The 15,379-nt window shown below is 47.0% G+C and overlaps 1 protein-coding gene across 5 annotated transcripts in view; it reads left to right on the top strand.

Moving 5' to 3' along the window:
- The window catches only part of NTM (neurotrimin), a 926,305-nt gene that overhangs the window by 515,282 nt on the left and 395,644 nt on the right, over nucleotides 1–15,379 (top strand). For 4 of the 5 annotated variants that reach the window (XM_057749998.1, XM_057749996.1, XM_057749995.1 and 1 more), the window contains exon 2: nucleotides 12,889–12,973. In XM_057749998.1, the coding sequence (XP_057605981.1) occupies nucleotides 12,889–12,973 (85 nt within the window). Of the gene's footprint in view, nucleotides 1–12,806; nucleotides 12,974–15,379 lie in introns of those variants that run through there. The other variant, XM_057749997.1, reaches the window with a different exon arrangement.

The following is a 15,379-nucleotide window of genomic DNA, read 5'->3' as shown; positions in this document are numbered from 1 at the left end:
TTCAGGAAATGAAAGTGACTAATATAGAGTCTCAAATGAAGTTATAGTTAGACACCTTCTGGGGAAGCAAATTGTGTGGAGCAGAAGCTCAGAACTTAGGTCTGTGCATTATCTATTTTTCTGGACTGTAGCTGTCACAATGCTCTTTCACAAGGGGGAAAAACCAAGGATTATATGTAAAGCTGATTGCTCCTCATCATGCCTTGGAAAGTCAGCTGATACAGGGAAACAACAAGGTGGAGAAGAAAGACCAGGGGACCAGACATTTAAAACCATGTGTTGTATGTGTATAAAAAACAGTTGATTGAACCTGGTGTACCCCCAAAAAAATAAAATAAAAAAAAAAAAAAAAAAAAAAAAAAAAACATGTGTTGTAAGCCAGCTCTTCAAATTACTGGTAGTTGAGCCTTAGGAGGGAGGAAGTTAAGACAAGTGAGGAAAGTGCTCCAAGTGCAGCCAGAGGTGATGCTCAGGGAACAGGTGAGTGCCGGGGGGAACAGGTGTCTCATGGCTAAGAGTGGAAGTTGGGAGTTGGATGTGGAGGAAATAGCCAAATTTTGGAGGGTAAGAACAGAAGATGGTCCATCTAATTATCCCTGAAGGCTGAAGGGAGCTTTTCCCCTGCTCAGGGTTCATTGTTCATGCAAATCACACACAACTTTTCTTGCAGCATTTCAAAAATGCTCTTACTACGTGTACACAACTGTTCTAGAATGGGCTGCCGTAAGATGTGCAGGGGGAAGGATGAACATAATTCTATTATCCCCAGCAATGTGGGCAATAAAATTACTTCGTAGATAAGAACGTGACATTACAAAGGTCACCACAGGTCACATCAATTCAGATGTCCTCTTTACATGTTTTGGACAGTGGCCATTTTGCATGGGACTCATACTTCAAAGGTTAGAAATATACATCAGACACCCCTAACCTAATAAACCAGAATGGGTCTGTCACCCATTAATTTATCCAAACCTTCCTTTATCCCATTTAGATATTATTTTTTGCCTGTATAACCTTTTACACAGACATGCTTATTTTTATGTAAACTTCCATCTTTCAATTTCTTGGAATTCTCCTTATTTCTAGCTAGAGATTGGTTGTTAGGTGTGTGTACACCTTATCCATACAATTCGTGAATACCAGATTTTCACATTTTTAATATTTCTTAATTTGGAAGTCCCTGCCCCTCCAGAAAATAATTTTAACTTTTGAATTTTCCCCAGCAGTACTAAATTCAACAAATATTTATCAAAAACATATAATGTGCCAGGCATTGTGTGAGGGTTCAGGGATATAAGAGACTAAGACAGATTTTAAATTCTTACAAATATTGTGAATGTTAGAGGTACCAAGGCAGTGGGCATTTACCTAATTGACTGGAATAGTTATGTTCTTTATGAGGAAGTTAGAAGGATGAATAGAACTTAACCTGAAAAATGTGGGTACAGTATTCTTGACAGGAAGGCAGCATATGCAAAGACCCCAAGCTGATAAAGAGGAACATTTGAGGGATTAAAATAATAATCAATTTAAATGAAAAGTGGCATGGCTCAATGGAGGAAGAGGTAACAGGAGAAAAAAGTGAAACCAAACGAGGTCACATCATGAAGGCTCAGAAACCACATAAAGCATTTGGGGCTTTATTCAAATTCCTGTGTGGAGCCACTAAAGACTGAATCGGGAAAGGAATGACATGGTCAGATTTTCAGGAAAACTTGATTTGAAAGTGGAACTTGCAATAGATCTGGCAAGAGCAGATGGAAGAAATCCCTATAAGAGGGAGTCTCATTATTCCAAAGAAGAAAATAAGAAGAGATGATGGCTAGGGCAGGGTAAGGCTGTGGGGGTGGTAAAGGCGACTGGACATGAAAGGATTTGGGTGAGAACCCACGAGAGAAAGAACTGTAGAATCACATGGGGGTGGTGGGAGTGGACAATGGGGAGGAAAAGAAGAGATTAGAAATGAGTCCTGTTTCCTGACTCAGAAACTGGGCAATGAAGTTCCTGGATGCTTTGAGCTGCAGTGATAACTTATGAGTAACGTTTGAAGAATCTATACACAGTAATTTTGAGTAAAGGAAATGTTTCTATGTTTCCAATATTCTTCTAATAGCTTTCATAAAATGTTAAGCCCAACATTTCTTTTTTGGCAAAATATCCTGATACCTGCCAACAGTAATCTATACTATCATACTCCAATATGTGCTGTTAGGACTGTAGCTACTGGCCAGGGCTGTTTCCCACATCATTTCCCTGGTTACCCATGTGGAGACTGTACCACATGCCAGGTATTTCACTTGGTACTCATTTAGTCCTGCACAGCAAATGTATGGGGTAGGCCATATTCCTATTTAACAGAGGAGAAAACTGAGGCTCTGAGAGGTAAGATAATTCAAGGTCTAGGTCCAAGGTCAGTCAAGCTAGCCACTTGTGGAGCTTGGACTGAGAGTCAGGGCCATTAATTCCGCCATCCACGTTCTGTCCACATCCTGTCACTGCTCCTATCCCGTTGCCCAGAGTCCAGAGTCAAAAAGCACATTTTTCCATGATTTTTCCTCACATATGTTACATTGCATTCACTCTGCACACTCCCATAACTTTGTGGATTATTTGCAGCTCATCCATGTCAACCAAAGAGTTACCTACTTAAGGGAACTTACTGTCTTCTGCAAACTCGGGAGAGTTCTCTATGAATCCCTTTGGTAGATCGTAGAAATATTACATTTGGTTTGTCCCAGCAACTCCCCCTTGGAGAATCTGGTACTAATGCTTCTCCGTCTTGAAACATGTCAATCTATCCTAGATCTGTGTCTTAGCTTTAAGTTAATTCTCTCCTTTTGAAAAAAAAAAAAAAAAAAGTCTCCTCATTACCCTCTTTCTTTTGAAGGCATCTTTGGTCCTGACACCTTGTGGACACTCCCATGAAAGCTTAAGTGGATTATTTTCATCTGTTATCCTTGTTCATATGTCCGCTCACAACATTTTCCCTGCTCTCCCTTCCCCAGGTTCAGAGCTACCTGAGTCCCACCTAAGTCCACTCTCCCAGGCCACTCCCAAGTGGCTCTGACTGCCTCATCACCTGCAGCACCACTTGTAGCTTTCTGGTACCCTAGATGAAGAAAGTGCACACAAGCTTCAGGGAAATCATTCCTTTCTAGGAGGGAAAGCCCACATCAGCTCCCAGGTTGGCAGGGATGTGATGTTATACCTGCAGGCTCCATTGCTTTTTCCTGAAAGATCCCAAACTCCCAAAGGCAAATGCATAATGAGGGACAGCACGAGGAAAGCCAGGGAGATGCATAAGCATGGAGAAGTGTATTCAGTTATTTCTTGAATTTATAAGATTCAATAAAGTAAGGAATAAAGATGTCTTGAATACAGAGGATTGTTTTCCAGCTGAAGACACTGTGAAGATTGTATAGTGTCTTTAGTCTAATTTGATGGTGATTGAAGTAAAGGGGAAAAAAGGAAATGGGATGGTTTGTATGTTAGTTAGAAATACAAAGAAGTATGGGTTCTACAGAGAGTACACATGTAAGCCTTCCACAAGCAAACAGCTAAGGATAGGTTTGGTCATCTTAAAAATGTGTGGGATGTCTTCCCATCTGCCCACCTTCCCCTCAGCTCTGCCCTATATTTTTCCTCCCCAATCTATCAAGGACTGCATCCCTCTCTCCATCACCACCACTCCACAGGCCCTGCGAGTCAAACAGTGGACATTATATGTCTAACTCAGGGACCTACACCTTTAGAAACCTCAGGGAGAGTTATTTTAGTCTCAACCAGCTCCCTCTTCTTGAGAGAAGTTAACTCAGTTTGAACACTAACCCATCTGATGAGGTGTTTATCTGTAATCCACATGTTTCACTAGTAAGCTGATTTGATGAAAGTAATGAGTGTGTGTGTGTGTTTGTGTGTGTGTGTGCACTGTAGAAATGTTGTGAATGTGTTAATATCATAGCAAAATAACATCCCAGAAGTTCAGCTGGGACCACATTTATAATAAAAAATATTGATTGACTTCAGGGATAGCAAAGATCAGTTCTACCCAATTACACTCTCACTGCCCCTTCTAAAGCTGTGTGACTCGGGGATTATTTCACAGCTGTTAGTCTTTTATATACAACTGCCATTATAAAATGTTCTTTGTGACACATAAAATTATATATATATATACACACACACATATATACACATGCGCGTGCGCACACACACACACAGAATTTGCTATGTATCTGAAGTGGCTTCTCTTAAGAAACTCAGGAGAGACTGAGACAAAAACACAACAGAATGAGCCTAAAATATGAAGTCTAAAAGAAAAATAATCACTAACAGAAAGGAAAGAGAGAGATAGGAATTTCAAAATATAATGAAGAGGATGGAGAAAGATAGACACAGAGATAGAACACACAATGAAGTCCTTACTGAAGAGGTGAGGAAAACAGGCCCCCAGAAAGTCCAAAGACATAGGATATAAAACTTACTAGTCCAGTTGACCTCTAAAGCCCTTCCAACCATGATATTCTAATCATCTAGTCTTAGAGAGATGGCTGAAATATCCTCTTTATGGCTGGATGCCTAGCACAGACTATGATCTAGACGGCCATGTCCCGGCTAGGCTTTAGGGGAAGAGTCCCAAATGGGCAATTAATTTAGATTTAATAGGACGGTTACTGTAAGTTTAAATAAATGCCAGTTAAATATTAACAGCCTATTTATTGAAGATTAACATTGCTGGTTGCATTGTGGGATCTTCTTTTCCTTAAAGAAACCCTTTATCAGAAGACTTTTAATCATCGTGGCTCTTCCATCGCCTGCCTTAGATCCAGTGTGGCTCATTAATTACTTTGTGGCACAGTTTTCTGAGTTTTGAAGTGGACACTCTGGCAAACGGGAACAGTGGAAGGACAGGAGGAGGAGGGCTATTTCTCCACAGGAGGAACCGATCAGCGGATACGAAGGGTACACTGCTTTTGAGAAGAGTGTTGAGAAGCATTAAAACCAGAGACTGAGAGTTGGAAGGGGACTAGGAGGTCATTTAATCCAAGCTCCTCACTTAGAAGGAAAACGGAAGTGACCTGGGGAACTCCATGCAGCCAGTAAGTGACAGACTGGGGGGGCCCAATGACCCCAGCCCTCTACGGGCTGTCATCTTACTGTAGAACAGTGCTTTCAGCTTTCAAAGGGCATTAGCCCATTTGGATGTATTAGACACTAGATCTTCTCAAAGATCCACATATCGTGGAGACGTTGGTTCTTTTGAAAACAAAGAAGCTAAAAAAAAAAAAAAAAGCAAGTGCCTTTAATGATGGCCTGAGTTAAGACTTGAATCCGGAAACTCTGGCTTATCAAATGATATTTACAAAATGCCACCTCCAATAAGAAGTACAACTGAACCCATATGTTTTTGAGCAAATTCTTGTCTCATTAAGGCTCACCTCTTCTGCTGTTGCTCCTGGCTGGGGAGGAAATGCAGAGAAAAGGTTAAAGAGAGACGTGAGTAAAAGGGCAGTTGATTAGGGAGAAAGGCATGGGGCTTAGTGGGGAGGGAGGGGCAAGCTAAGTTTCTTTAACAGTACGTGTGGGGTTTAAGCTCCAAGTCTGGGGCTGGCTGATTACCATTCAGAGGCTCTTTCTCTCTGAGAAGCCACTACTGACTCTGGTCGGGCTGCATCTTGTAAACATGGGAATTGGAGTCTGTCTGTGCCTGTAGGTGGGCAAGTGCCGGTAACCCCTGCTTCCCTCCACAAGGCTACGCAGCTGGTCCTGAAGCACAGCCCTGGGAAGCTCCAGGGTGGACACTGGGAGCACTGAGGGTGGCACTGCATGTTAGTATCCAGTGACTAGTGCAAATCTAGACCCGGGGTGGGTAGGGGGGCTTTGGACTCCACCACCGGGCCCACAGGAGCAAAGAGGGCCCCAAGCTCCGTGAAGGTGGTCACAGGCCCTGCTCGTTTACTGCTGGGATGGAGGCATACTGTCTTTTTCGCAGGTTGTTTGGCTACTTTTCAGGCGTACGTGGGAGCACAACAGACAAAGGTTCCCAGGCTACCAAAAAAAGAGGAAGCTCCATCCTCTTTCTCAAGCTCAGGCTGCTTCCCACAGGCCTGGATCCTGTGTGTTTTTCAAGACGCTGGGTGGGAACTGCAGGGTCACCCTCTTTCTGCCCTGATTTGAAGGCTAAGCTACTTCCCTTTCTGACCACATCTCAGCATGAAGTTTCTGCTCTGTCCCTGGGGTGAAACCCCTCAGGAAGTGCACAGGGACAGTGTTCACAGGTCTGGCACTTAGAGGGCTGTTCCTGGTTTCTCGGGGCAAATATCACACCTAGACCCCTCTTAAGGAGGGAAGCACACGCACTGGCCTCCTTCCAGTCCCTGGGCAGAAGCCCTGCAGCTGCCAGGCCCTGTGCTCATCTCTGTCCATCAAAAGTCTCATAGCATCCTCACACCACCCCTCTGTTGTAGGTACCATTCTTATCACCCCTTCACAAATGAGGTTATTCCCCCAAGGTCACACAGCTAGTGATGGAGAAGATGATGTCTGACTTCTGGGTCTGAGTCCAAAGCCCCTGATCATTCTTAATCGATAAATATGTACTGAATGAATCAATGAATGCATGAGCACAGGACAAGGAAGCAGTTAGAGCTTTCCAATCAGACAGAGCACTTCAGACATCCCCACCCTTAGTTTAAGCGAGCACAGTCTGTGAATATAAAACGCAGCTTCGGCCCAGGCTCCTTCCGGTCTCGGGTTGTGTACATTCCGTCCCCTCTGCAACTAGATTCCCGTCCACACTGCCTGCCCTCTCAGCTCCTTCTCACTATTAAGTCCCAGTTTAAAGTAATTTCCTTAGGGAAACGTCTCCTGATCTTCCCGATTCCATGAGAACCTTCTATCATGTATGTTCTTCCATTTCCTCGCAGTGCTTATCAGCATCGTATCTACTGTTTTGTAAAGTTCTCACTTTAATATCTGTCTCCCCTGCTAGACGGTGTCCTTAATGATGGTTAGACACATGATGGTTCTTGTTTTTCTCTCTCTCGCCCACAGCTGAAATCCACCACTGAATGCATAGCTGGCATTTAGAGTGCACTAAAAACTTGTTTGTCAAGTAGACAAATTTCTTCCCTACATTTTAAAATCCTTGAGAGTACCCTGCCACCCTCCTAATGCTACTGTAAATGAATCTTAGGAAACCACAGTCAGTGCCTGGAAATCTGGACACATGTAATGGGATCTACTGTTTCCAGTGGGAAGGCACATCCCAGCTTGTTGTTCTTGGAGAGGTGAATGTTCTCAGGGACTTCCGGGGAGCACAGGGTTGAGTTCATTACAACTTCAACTTTCGTGGATGTAAATGCAAACAGAACCATTGAAAGCCCGATAACACTAGATTGGAAGCAAATTGAGGGCAGGGCGATGTATTTCATCTTTGTATATCCAACTTCCAACAGTTCCTGGTCCTTAGGAGGAGCTGAAAGTCTACTTGTTGAAGTTTACTGGCTACATTGAATTCAGTTGAATAATTGGACACCCAGAGGTATCAATACTGGGCAGTAATAGTAACACTTCTGTGGTTCTCTCTCTTGACACAGATGTAGCAGTCCAAGGAGGTATTTTATTATTTGGCTCTTAAACAGCATCCTTACCTGCCAGGTATAGCAGAGAGAACACAGGAACAGGGACCAGCAGCCCTGAGCTCTAGTCCTGATTTACCAGTTGTTAACTTTATTCCTGTGATAATGGGTCCTATCTCCTGGGTTCACTCCCCCCACTTATAAAATGAGTGAGTTATACATCTTTCAAGATCCCCTCTGATCATATCATTCTCTGATTCTGTGAATCTAGGATCTTACTGTGACCCCAAACCTAGATAAGGAGAGATGCTTCCCTAAAGACCGCTGACTCCTGCGATGTTCCCCTTTGGGTATCTGGCATTTGCTGTGATGGTATTTTGATTTTTCTCATTTGCCCTGCTTTCCTTTACTTTCCTGTCTATCTGCTGACTATTCTGCTGACCACCTCTCCTCTTTATGTACCTTTCAAAGCCCATGGGCAGCCCCACCTTTGCTCTTTCTTCCCATCCTCCTTCTCAATTCTCTCTATTCCTGACCTCTTTCTTCTCCCTGGACACTTCTTCCTCTTCTTCAAGTTGCTCTTTGGCTTTTCCCACTGAAATCCTAACATACTGGACTCTAGCCCAAATGAACAATGATTTTATTTTGATCCTACATTCACACAGGAGGGAAGAACGGCACATATTTTTCCAGAGTCCAGCCCTTCCCTACTCCCCTAGAGCCATCTCTTGAGCCATACGGACACCGCCGCTTCTGATTAAACCTTCCCATGATGTCTCTGTGGTGCCACGCCGCTCTTACTGCCTTGCACGTTGCATCTTCTCGCTTGTGCTCCTATTTGGAATCTCCACCAGGAGAGGGGGGCCTTTCGCCTTTTTAGAGAAGGAGAAACAACACTGGTATGTCTCAGGCTGGAGCTCTTCTTTCGGTCTCTTGTGTGTGTGGAATATTCACTGCTCTCTAGCCAACCCAGCTTGCTGTAGGTAACACGGAGAAAAACAAAAACAGCTGATTTCCCTTTCATTGGCAATTGTTCCCTCTTCCAAACCTGTGTTAGTGTGGAGATGCTGCCACTGCCAGGAGTCTCCTACCCCTGTGTCCTCACCTGTCTGCCAGCCGTCCGGAGTCTACACTGCAAGCTGCTCCGCACCCCCTCCTTTGCAGTCCCAGGATTATTAAAGGGAATATGATTGTTTTCTTTTGCTCAGGCAGTGTGTGTGTGTGTGTGTGTGTGTGTGTGTGTGTGTGTGTGTGAGTGTGCGTGTGTGTGTGTGTGTGAGCCTGTGAGCTTGAAAGGCATTGTCCTATAGATATTTTTATAACCTGCAGCAATTACAGCTGTCAGCACAGAGACAAGCTGTGACAAGTTGATTTATGTGTACAGTATATGTGTATGCAGGAGGGAAGGGGGGATGGAGGGGGAGATGGCAGGGGTGGGGGAGGAAGAAGGTGGAGGTGGGCGCTCGTTAGGAATCTGCTTTCCAGGAGGTAGAAAGGAAGTTGTTTCTATACAGAACACAAATAATGAAATTGCTCTGCCTGTCATTCCTTTTTCATTAACTCGGATATGCTGGGAAAAAGAAAATAAATCCAGCAGTTTTTATGAAGCAAGAGACAGGATATGAGATAAGCCACTAAGTGTTGGTTATATTTAGGGATTAGGGGATGAGAAGGGAGTTGACATATGATTTGGATCTTCATCTATTCAAACCACTTCAAAAAGGAGTCTCAATAAAGTGGATTCTGCCTTGTTAATTGTGCGGGCATTGCTGACCTCTCACCGCTTTCTAAACTTCCATTTTTGAATAAAGTTTAGATTCCTAGGTCCACAAAGCAGCTGTGAGGTTGCTGGTGTCTTTTCTTTGTCCACCCTGAGTGTTACCTGATCTCTGCTGGGTTTTCTGCCAACCAGGCTGGGAGGCTGCAGCTCACCAATCTCCCTTCCCCAGCCAGAGACAAAGATGGGGTGACTGTCTTAGATCAACTGCACGCAGACTGGCATAAACTGAACATCTTACAGAGCCTGTAAGAAGAGTTATTTGTTTATTTATTTTTGCCCAGATATAATAATGAAGTGGTGGCAGGCAGAATGTATTAATAAAGCATCTTCCACCTTAAATGGATTTCTAAGTATTTTACTGTAGCATTAACCATGTACGTAGGCCCCTCGGGAAGCCCTGTTGTTGTCAGTACCCACAATCCTAGATGCAAAAACTAATGCTCATTTGTACCTACCTGGGAATTAGATGCAAGAGCCAGGATGAGAACTTATCATGAAAGGAATCCTCCCTGCCATTCTCAAGCCTGGAGGGAAATGAGTCTGAGGCCCAGGATGAGTCCCTCTTCCTTCTCCACTGGGGTTTGTCTCCACTTGAGGTGGTAGGACCTATTTACAAAGAGGAGTCGGGGGGAAGGAGCAGGAGGGGTGGTTAAAATGGGTGTGGATGATAGATGTAACTCCTTGGGCTCTGCAGAAGAAGAACCCCAGATTCAGCAGACTGAGGTCAGCAATCATGACCTCATGCCCGACATCTGCTGTCATATAACATCTTAACTTGGTGAAATCATGTGACTTCCTATCTCCACAATTTCCCATCGCAAAGTGAATATAAAGTAGAGACTTGTCAGAACAGACTGGTGCTAAAATAGGTTAATTCTCCTCCTCTTCTTTCAAAAGCATAAACAAAACCTCCTGCTCCCCACAGACATCATTTTTGTTTTTCCTGATGGTAAAGCCATTCTTTGCGGTCAGAAGTTGACAATTGATTTTTTGGGGTGTTATATATCAAATGGTCCCCAATGGCCAAAAGTAGCAGACAGATTTCCCCGAGAATTTAATATTGGGAAAGTCAGCAGAGGAGACGAGGGGGAAAATGGGCCTAATGATGGATTAATTGAGGTCTTCAGTGTGAGTTGCTTGACTTTACATGGTTGTACACTTTCTGGTCACCTGTTAAAAGAGGAAGCCACGCCTTCTCTGTCTTTCTTTGTTACCTTGAAGCTTGCCTTCCACATCTGCATACCCACCTCTGTCCCTTCCAATCCAGGGCAGTTGGAGGGACAGGGTATGATGAGTGAGATGCTCATGCATCACTCGCAGGTGTGTTATCTACACATAAGTGGGGTGACCAGTTGAAGGATGCACAGACCTTTATGGCACCAGGATCCTTATAGTTACAGTGATTCAGTTAGAATGATGCAGTCTCTTTGGTGGTAGCTGGATGGCTTTTGGGAAGAACACATTTGTTGTTGTTGTTATTTAATAGTTGTTTTAAAAAAATAGCTTCCTGGTTGGATTTGAGAGAGAGTCTAGGGGAAAAACAACTGGCTGCCTCCTCTCTGTCCCCAGGGAGAATCTGGGTCAGTGCAGGGAGCGCAGACAGGAGTCCCCGAGCAGAGAGCCTGTTGGTGTTAGCACGCAGGGTGGGCTGTGCAGCTCTGGGCTTCCCTCCTTGCTCAGGAACCAGGCCCAGGGGGGAAGGAACTGCATTCCATCAGAGCTGGAGTGATAGGAAACATACAAATGTAGGCACAGAGGGAACCACAGCAGCCAGAGAGGAGAAGTGACAGGAACTGAGGCCAATGCAGTTTTTCCCTGGCTTTCAAGAATTTGAAAAACACACCTCTTAAGATGAAATCAGCTCTGCTGGAGTGTGAAGCCCAGGACAATGGGGAATCCTCTGTATCAATAAAGCCAGGGGCTCATACTCATTCACCTGAGTGAGCACTTTGCAGGGTTAGCATCTTTTAATGTCGACAAAACAGGAATAAAGAATGTAAGTCAGTGTCGGAACTTGACCAAAATTTTGATGTGGTTTTGCCAGTTTTGCACACTAAGAGGCTTCTGTGATTTTACATTTGTTTTATATATGGAAGATCTCTATTTAAAATGATGTTTGAAGTAGCTTTCGTGGGGGGTGGCGGGTAGGGTGGGCGTTGACTGTTGAATAAAAATGAGATGATTCTAAAACATCCTCCCAACACTTTAAATTTACTCTAAATGCTAATGAATTAATCTGATAATTTTAAAGGTGCACGCATGCATGCTGCAGGGTTTTCCTTTCCCAGTTAATTAGTTTGTGACCCTTATTAAGATGTCTTGGGTTTATTAAGGCTATGTAGTAACTTTGCATTTCTTCTTAATTTGGAAGTGACAGCTCTTCAAGGGGGGAAATGGTTAAACTCCCAGCCTGGGCTCGTGCACAGCCGCGGCGCGGCGCGGCGGGGGTTAAGGTGGGCGCCCGCGCCCCGTGCCCCGCGCCCGCCGCCCGCCGGGATGCGCGCGGTCGGCCCGCTCGCTCGGCGCCCGCACCGCGGAGAGCGGCGGTCAGTGATGGAGCTGCTGCCATGACAACCCCGGCGGTCGGGGCCCGCGCGCGTCGGGGCTGCTCCCGGGAGGCCGGCGGCGCGGAGGCCGGGGGCGGCTGCTGAGCGTGGCGTCCGCGCGGCTCCGGGGCCGGCAGCGCCTCGCCTTCCCCAGCAAACCAGCGAGTGAGCGAGCGAGGGGCCGCCGCCGTGCACTCCCGCCTCGGCCGCTGCCGCGGAGACCGCCCAGCCGAGACCAGCCGCATCGCGGCGGCTGCAGCGCGCATTTGGGCTCGGAGGAAGTTGACCGAGGCGGCTGCCGCATCATCCCCGGTCCGGATCGCGCGAAGCCCGGTGTAGCTTCTCCTCCTGGCTCATTCCTGCGCCTCCTGCGTGCTCCACTTTCCGGCTCTGCTATTGTTACAGACTGTTTTCTGTTGGCCATCCTGCCTCCGAAACTTAAAAGAAAGTGTTGGATTTGCCCTTGTTGGAACTGAGGAATTCAGACCATCTGTGGGTGGCCGGATCTCACCCACCCCCTGTCCCCTTCCGGTACCAAAGTGCTTACTCCTCTCCAAAGTGCCATGTCTGAACTGTTAACGGGAGGAAGGGGCTCCTGAGACGCGCCCGCACCTTTGCACCTGTCTTGCGCTTCCCCTCTCTCGTCCACCTTCCCGGCCGAAGCAGCATCGAGGAGCCCCCTTTGGATGTCCTCCGGGGAAACCGCTTCTCGGAGGCTGGAGCGCTGAGGCTGGATTTGGGGAGGAACACTAGACTTGGAGGAGTCTGCGCGCTTTTCTCCTGCCCGCGCCTCCGGGTCCCCGTGCTCGCTCCCCCACCCCACCCACTTCCTGTGCGCGCCCGGGGGGGCGTGTGCCGAGCCGCTGCCGGAGTTCTGGGAAGTTGTGGCTGTCGAGGATGGGGGTCTGTGGGTACCTGTTCCTGCCCTGGAAGTGCCTCGTGGTCGTGTCTCTCAGGCTGCTGTTCCTTGTACCCACAGGAGTGCCCGTGCGCAGCGGAGATGCCACCTTCCCCAAGGCTATGGACAACGTGACGGTCCGGCAGGGGGAGAGCGCCACCCTCAGGTAGGGAGCCGCCATTCTTCTGTGAATCAACAATGATTTGTGTAGGGAATGTGGGGGGAGAGGGGTAGGGGTGCAGGTGTGTGCTCTGGAGCTACTGGCAGGGAGGTCGCTGCTTCCCTGGGCTGCACAGTTCATGGCTGAGCTGGGTGCTCTGCCCTGGGAAGGTGGTGGTCATAGGGAAACGCTCAGGGTTCCAGAGGTGAACTGTTTCCCCCAGACTGGCCTCCTTGGTTCAGGACTTGGTAAGCAGGAGGGGTGGCTGGGCCAGGGGTTCTCTGAGATGGAAGCCAGTGGCCTGAGCACGGTCTGTGCCTGAAACCGGTGGCTGTGGGGACTGGGATCCCTGCTGGGGTTCAGCGTGAACAGTCTTCTCTGGAGTTGATGAGTCCCAAAGGTCGGGTCTGGCTTCCTGTGAATGCCATCACTCTGCCCATGCCACGGGGAGCTGCCAGCCGGGCTCCCATTCTCTGGCAGACTGTCTGGGCTTTCCTGGGGTGCCTTCATACCATGAGCTGGTGGCCAGAGGGACATGCTTTCTCTGTCTGAACATGGCTTTTTGAGATTGAAGCCGTGGAGATGAGTGTGATTTGTCCGCGGAAAAGATCGTTTACTCTGGTTAACTGTGCTGTCCACCAAAGCAATATGTGCAACACTCATCTACCTACCAAAGGGAAACTGGGTTTCAGTGTTGAGTTGGGTCCTGCTTGACTTCTGGGGTTAAGGCTGACAGGAACTGGAGGAGGAGAAGAAGAATCTTGGCTATGTTTTGTGGAAGGTAGGATGAGTCTGTCTCCCTTTTCCCCCTGCCTCATGAGATGCTAACTCAATTTCCAGTGTCTACAAACCATACTCACAGGAGGGCAACACAGAATTAGTGATCGTAATGGGAGATCTTACACTCTGGAATTTTATGAGAGTCAGCATGAGGTAGAAGTGAAGAAGGTGCACGGGAAGAATGATATGCCTGCTTAAATAAAGTTTTCCAAACTGGGCCATTGAGCTGTGGGATATTCCCATCCTTTGTACATGAATATTCTTGGAGAGAGCACCTTGGTGCTGGTGCCCACTCTTTTACCCCTTTTGTGACCATTCTTCTAAGGTGGTTCTTCTAAGGTTTATGAATGGTGCATGCAGGGCAATATCCACAGGATAGCCGATGTTGAGCAAGGGGCACTGGGTCACAGAGCTGACTTGTTTGGACAATGCCAAAGGAAGTGTGTGATTTAAGGGCTTGTCACAGCCTGCAAGCTCCCATGCTCCTTTGTCTTTGACGAGCTAACGCCCATGCCCCAGGGACTGCTTAGGTACTCTTTGATTCTGGAAATCCACTTCTTCTACTGAGCCTTGAGTCAGGGACTATTTTGAGCAAAGGTTAAACATCTAACTACCTCACCTGAAATAACTGTGTATCTGCTTTTTTAAGGATTTCATGGAAACTTCAAATATACCCTGATTTCAGACTACTTAGAAAGGAAAACAAAAGCAAGTCTCTGACGCCATATAGGTGATGACATTTCGTGTTCTCTGGATGTCCCTAACACTTCACTGCAAGGTGTAGCCCCCAAGAAATAAGATGGAGACAGTCTCATACCGAAAACATTTTAGAAATGAGTGGGCTGGTACTTTTAAGGAGAAGGTGGAAGGCAGTCAGCTCTGTAGAGATCTGAAGATAAAGAAGTAGCCAAGGAGCCTTGGCAGACAGAAGCTCTCATATTATAGGAACAATGAGGGGATTTGGACAGGCCAGGATCTGGTCTTTAGAAGGCAGTCCCTAGGCTCGTGGGAACCAGGACTCTGCTGGGTTTGGCAGGTGCTCAGCCGGAGGCCAGGCCTGGGTAGCAGCAGCTCCTCTTTAGAATCACATTATCATATCCTAGCTGGCTTCTCTTTCTTTGTCTTTGCTTCCATGCCTCTTCATGACTCACTCGGGCCCCTCTCCCTGTCTCTCTCATGCACTCATGTTTGTTTGCATTCTCCCAGTTGCTGTAGACTCACTGGGCTTGATTGGCCATAGATGGAGGAAGTGGGGTATGGTAGGGCTTCCCCAGCCCAGCCCTGGCGTAAAAAGGCCCTCCTGGACCATCTCCTGATGTTCAGTGCCAGCCCCTGGGGCTGACTGTCTTCCCTACATGCAGGAGGAAGACCCTGCCAGTGGAGGGAGCCCTACAAGGCAGGGATTAGAGGAGCTAGGATCTGCCTGACACCAACCCATTGGCCGTGGGCCTGATTTAGGATGTGAGTGGGGCAGCAGGTGGACGGGGCAGATGGCGCTCAAGCCTCCGCAGGACGGCTGTTGTCCTCCTCAGGCCCTCGTGCATTAGACAAGGCAGGGCCACTGCGTTGGGGTGCCCTGCTGTGGAGTGGAAGCCCTTAAACCCTCGAACACAGGCTCTGCATTTTGTGATG

The sequence above is a fragment of the Hippopotamus amphibius genome, chromosome 9 (assembly GCF_030028045.1).
Source record: "Hippopotamus amphibius kiboko isolate mHipAmp2 chromosome 9, mHipAmp2.hap2, whole genome shotgun sequence".
NCBI lineage: Eukaryota > Metazoa > Chordata > Mammalia > Artiodactyla > Hippopotamidae > Hippopotamus > Hippopotamus amphibius.
The sequence above is the reverse complement of the archived record's forward strand: the minus strand, read 5'-3'. Positions and strand labels throughout refer to the sequence as shown.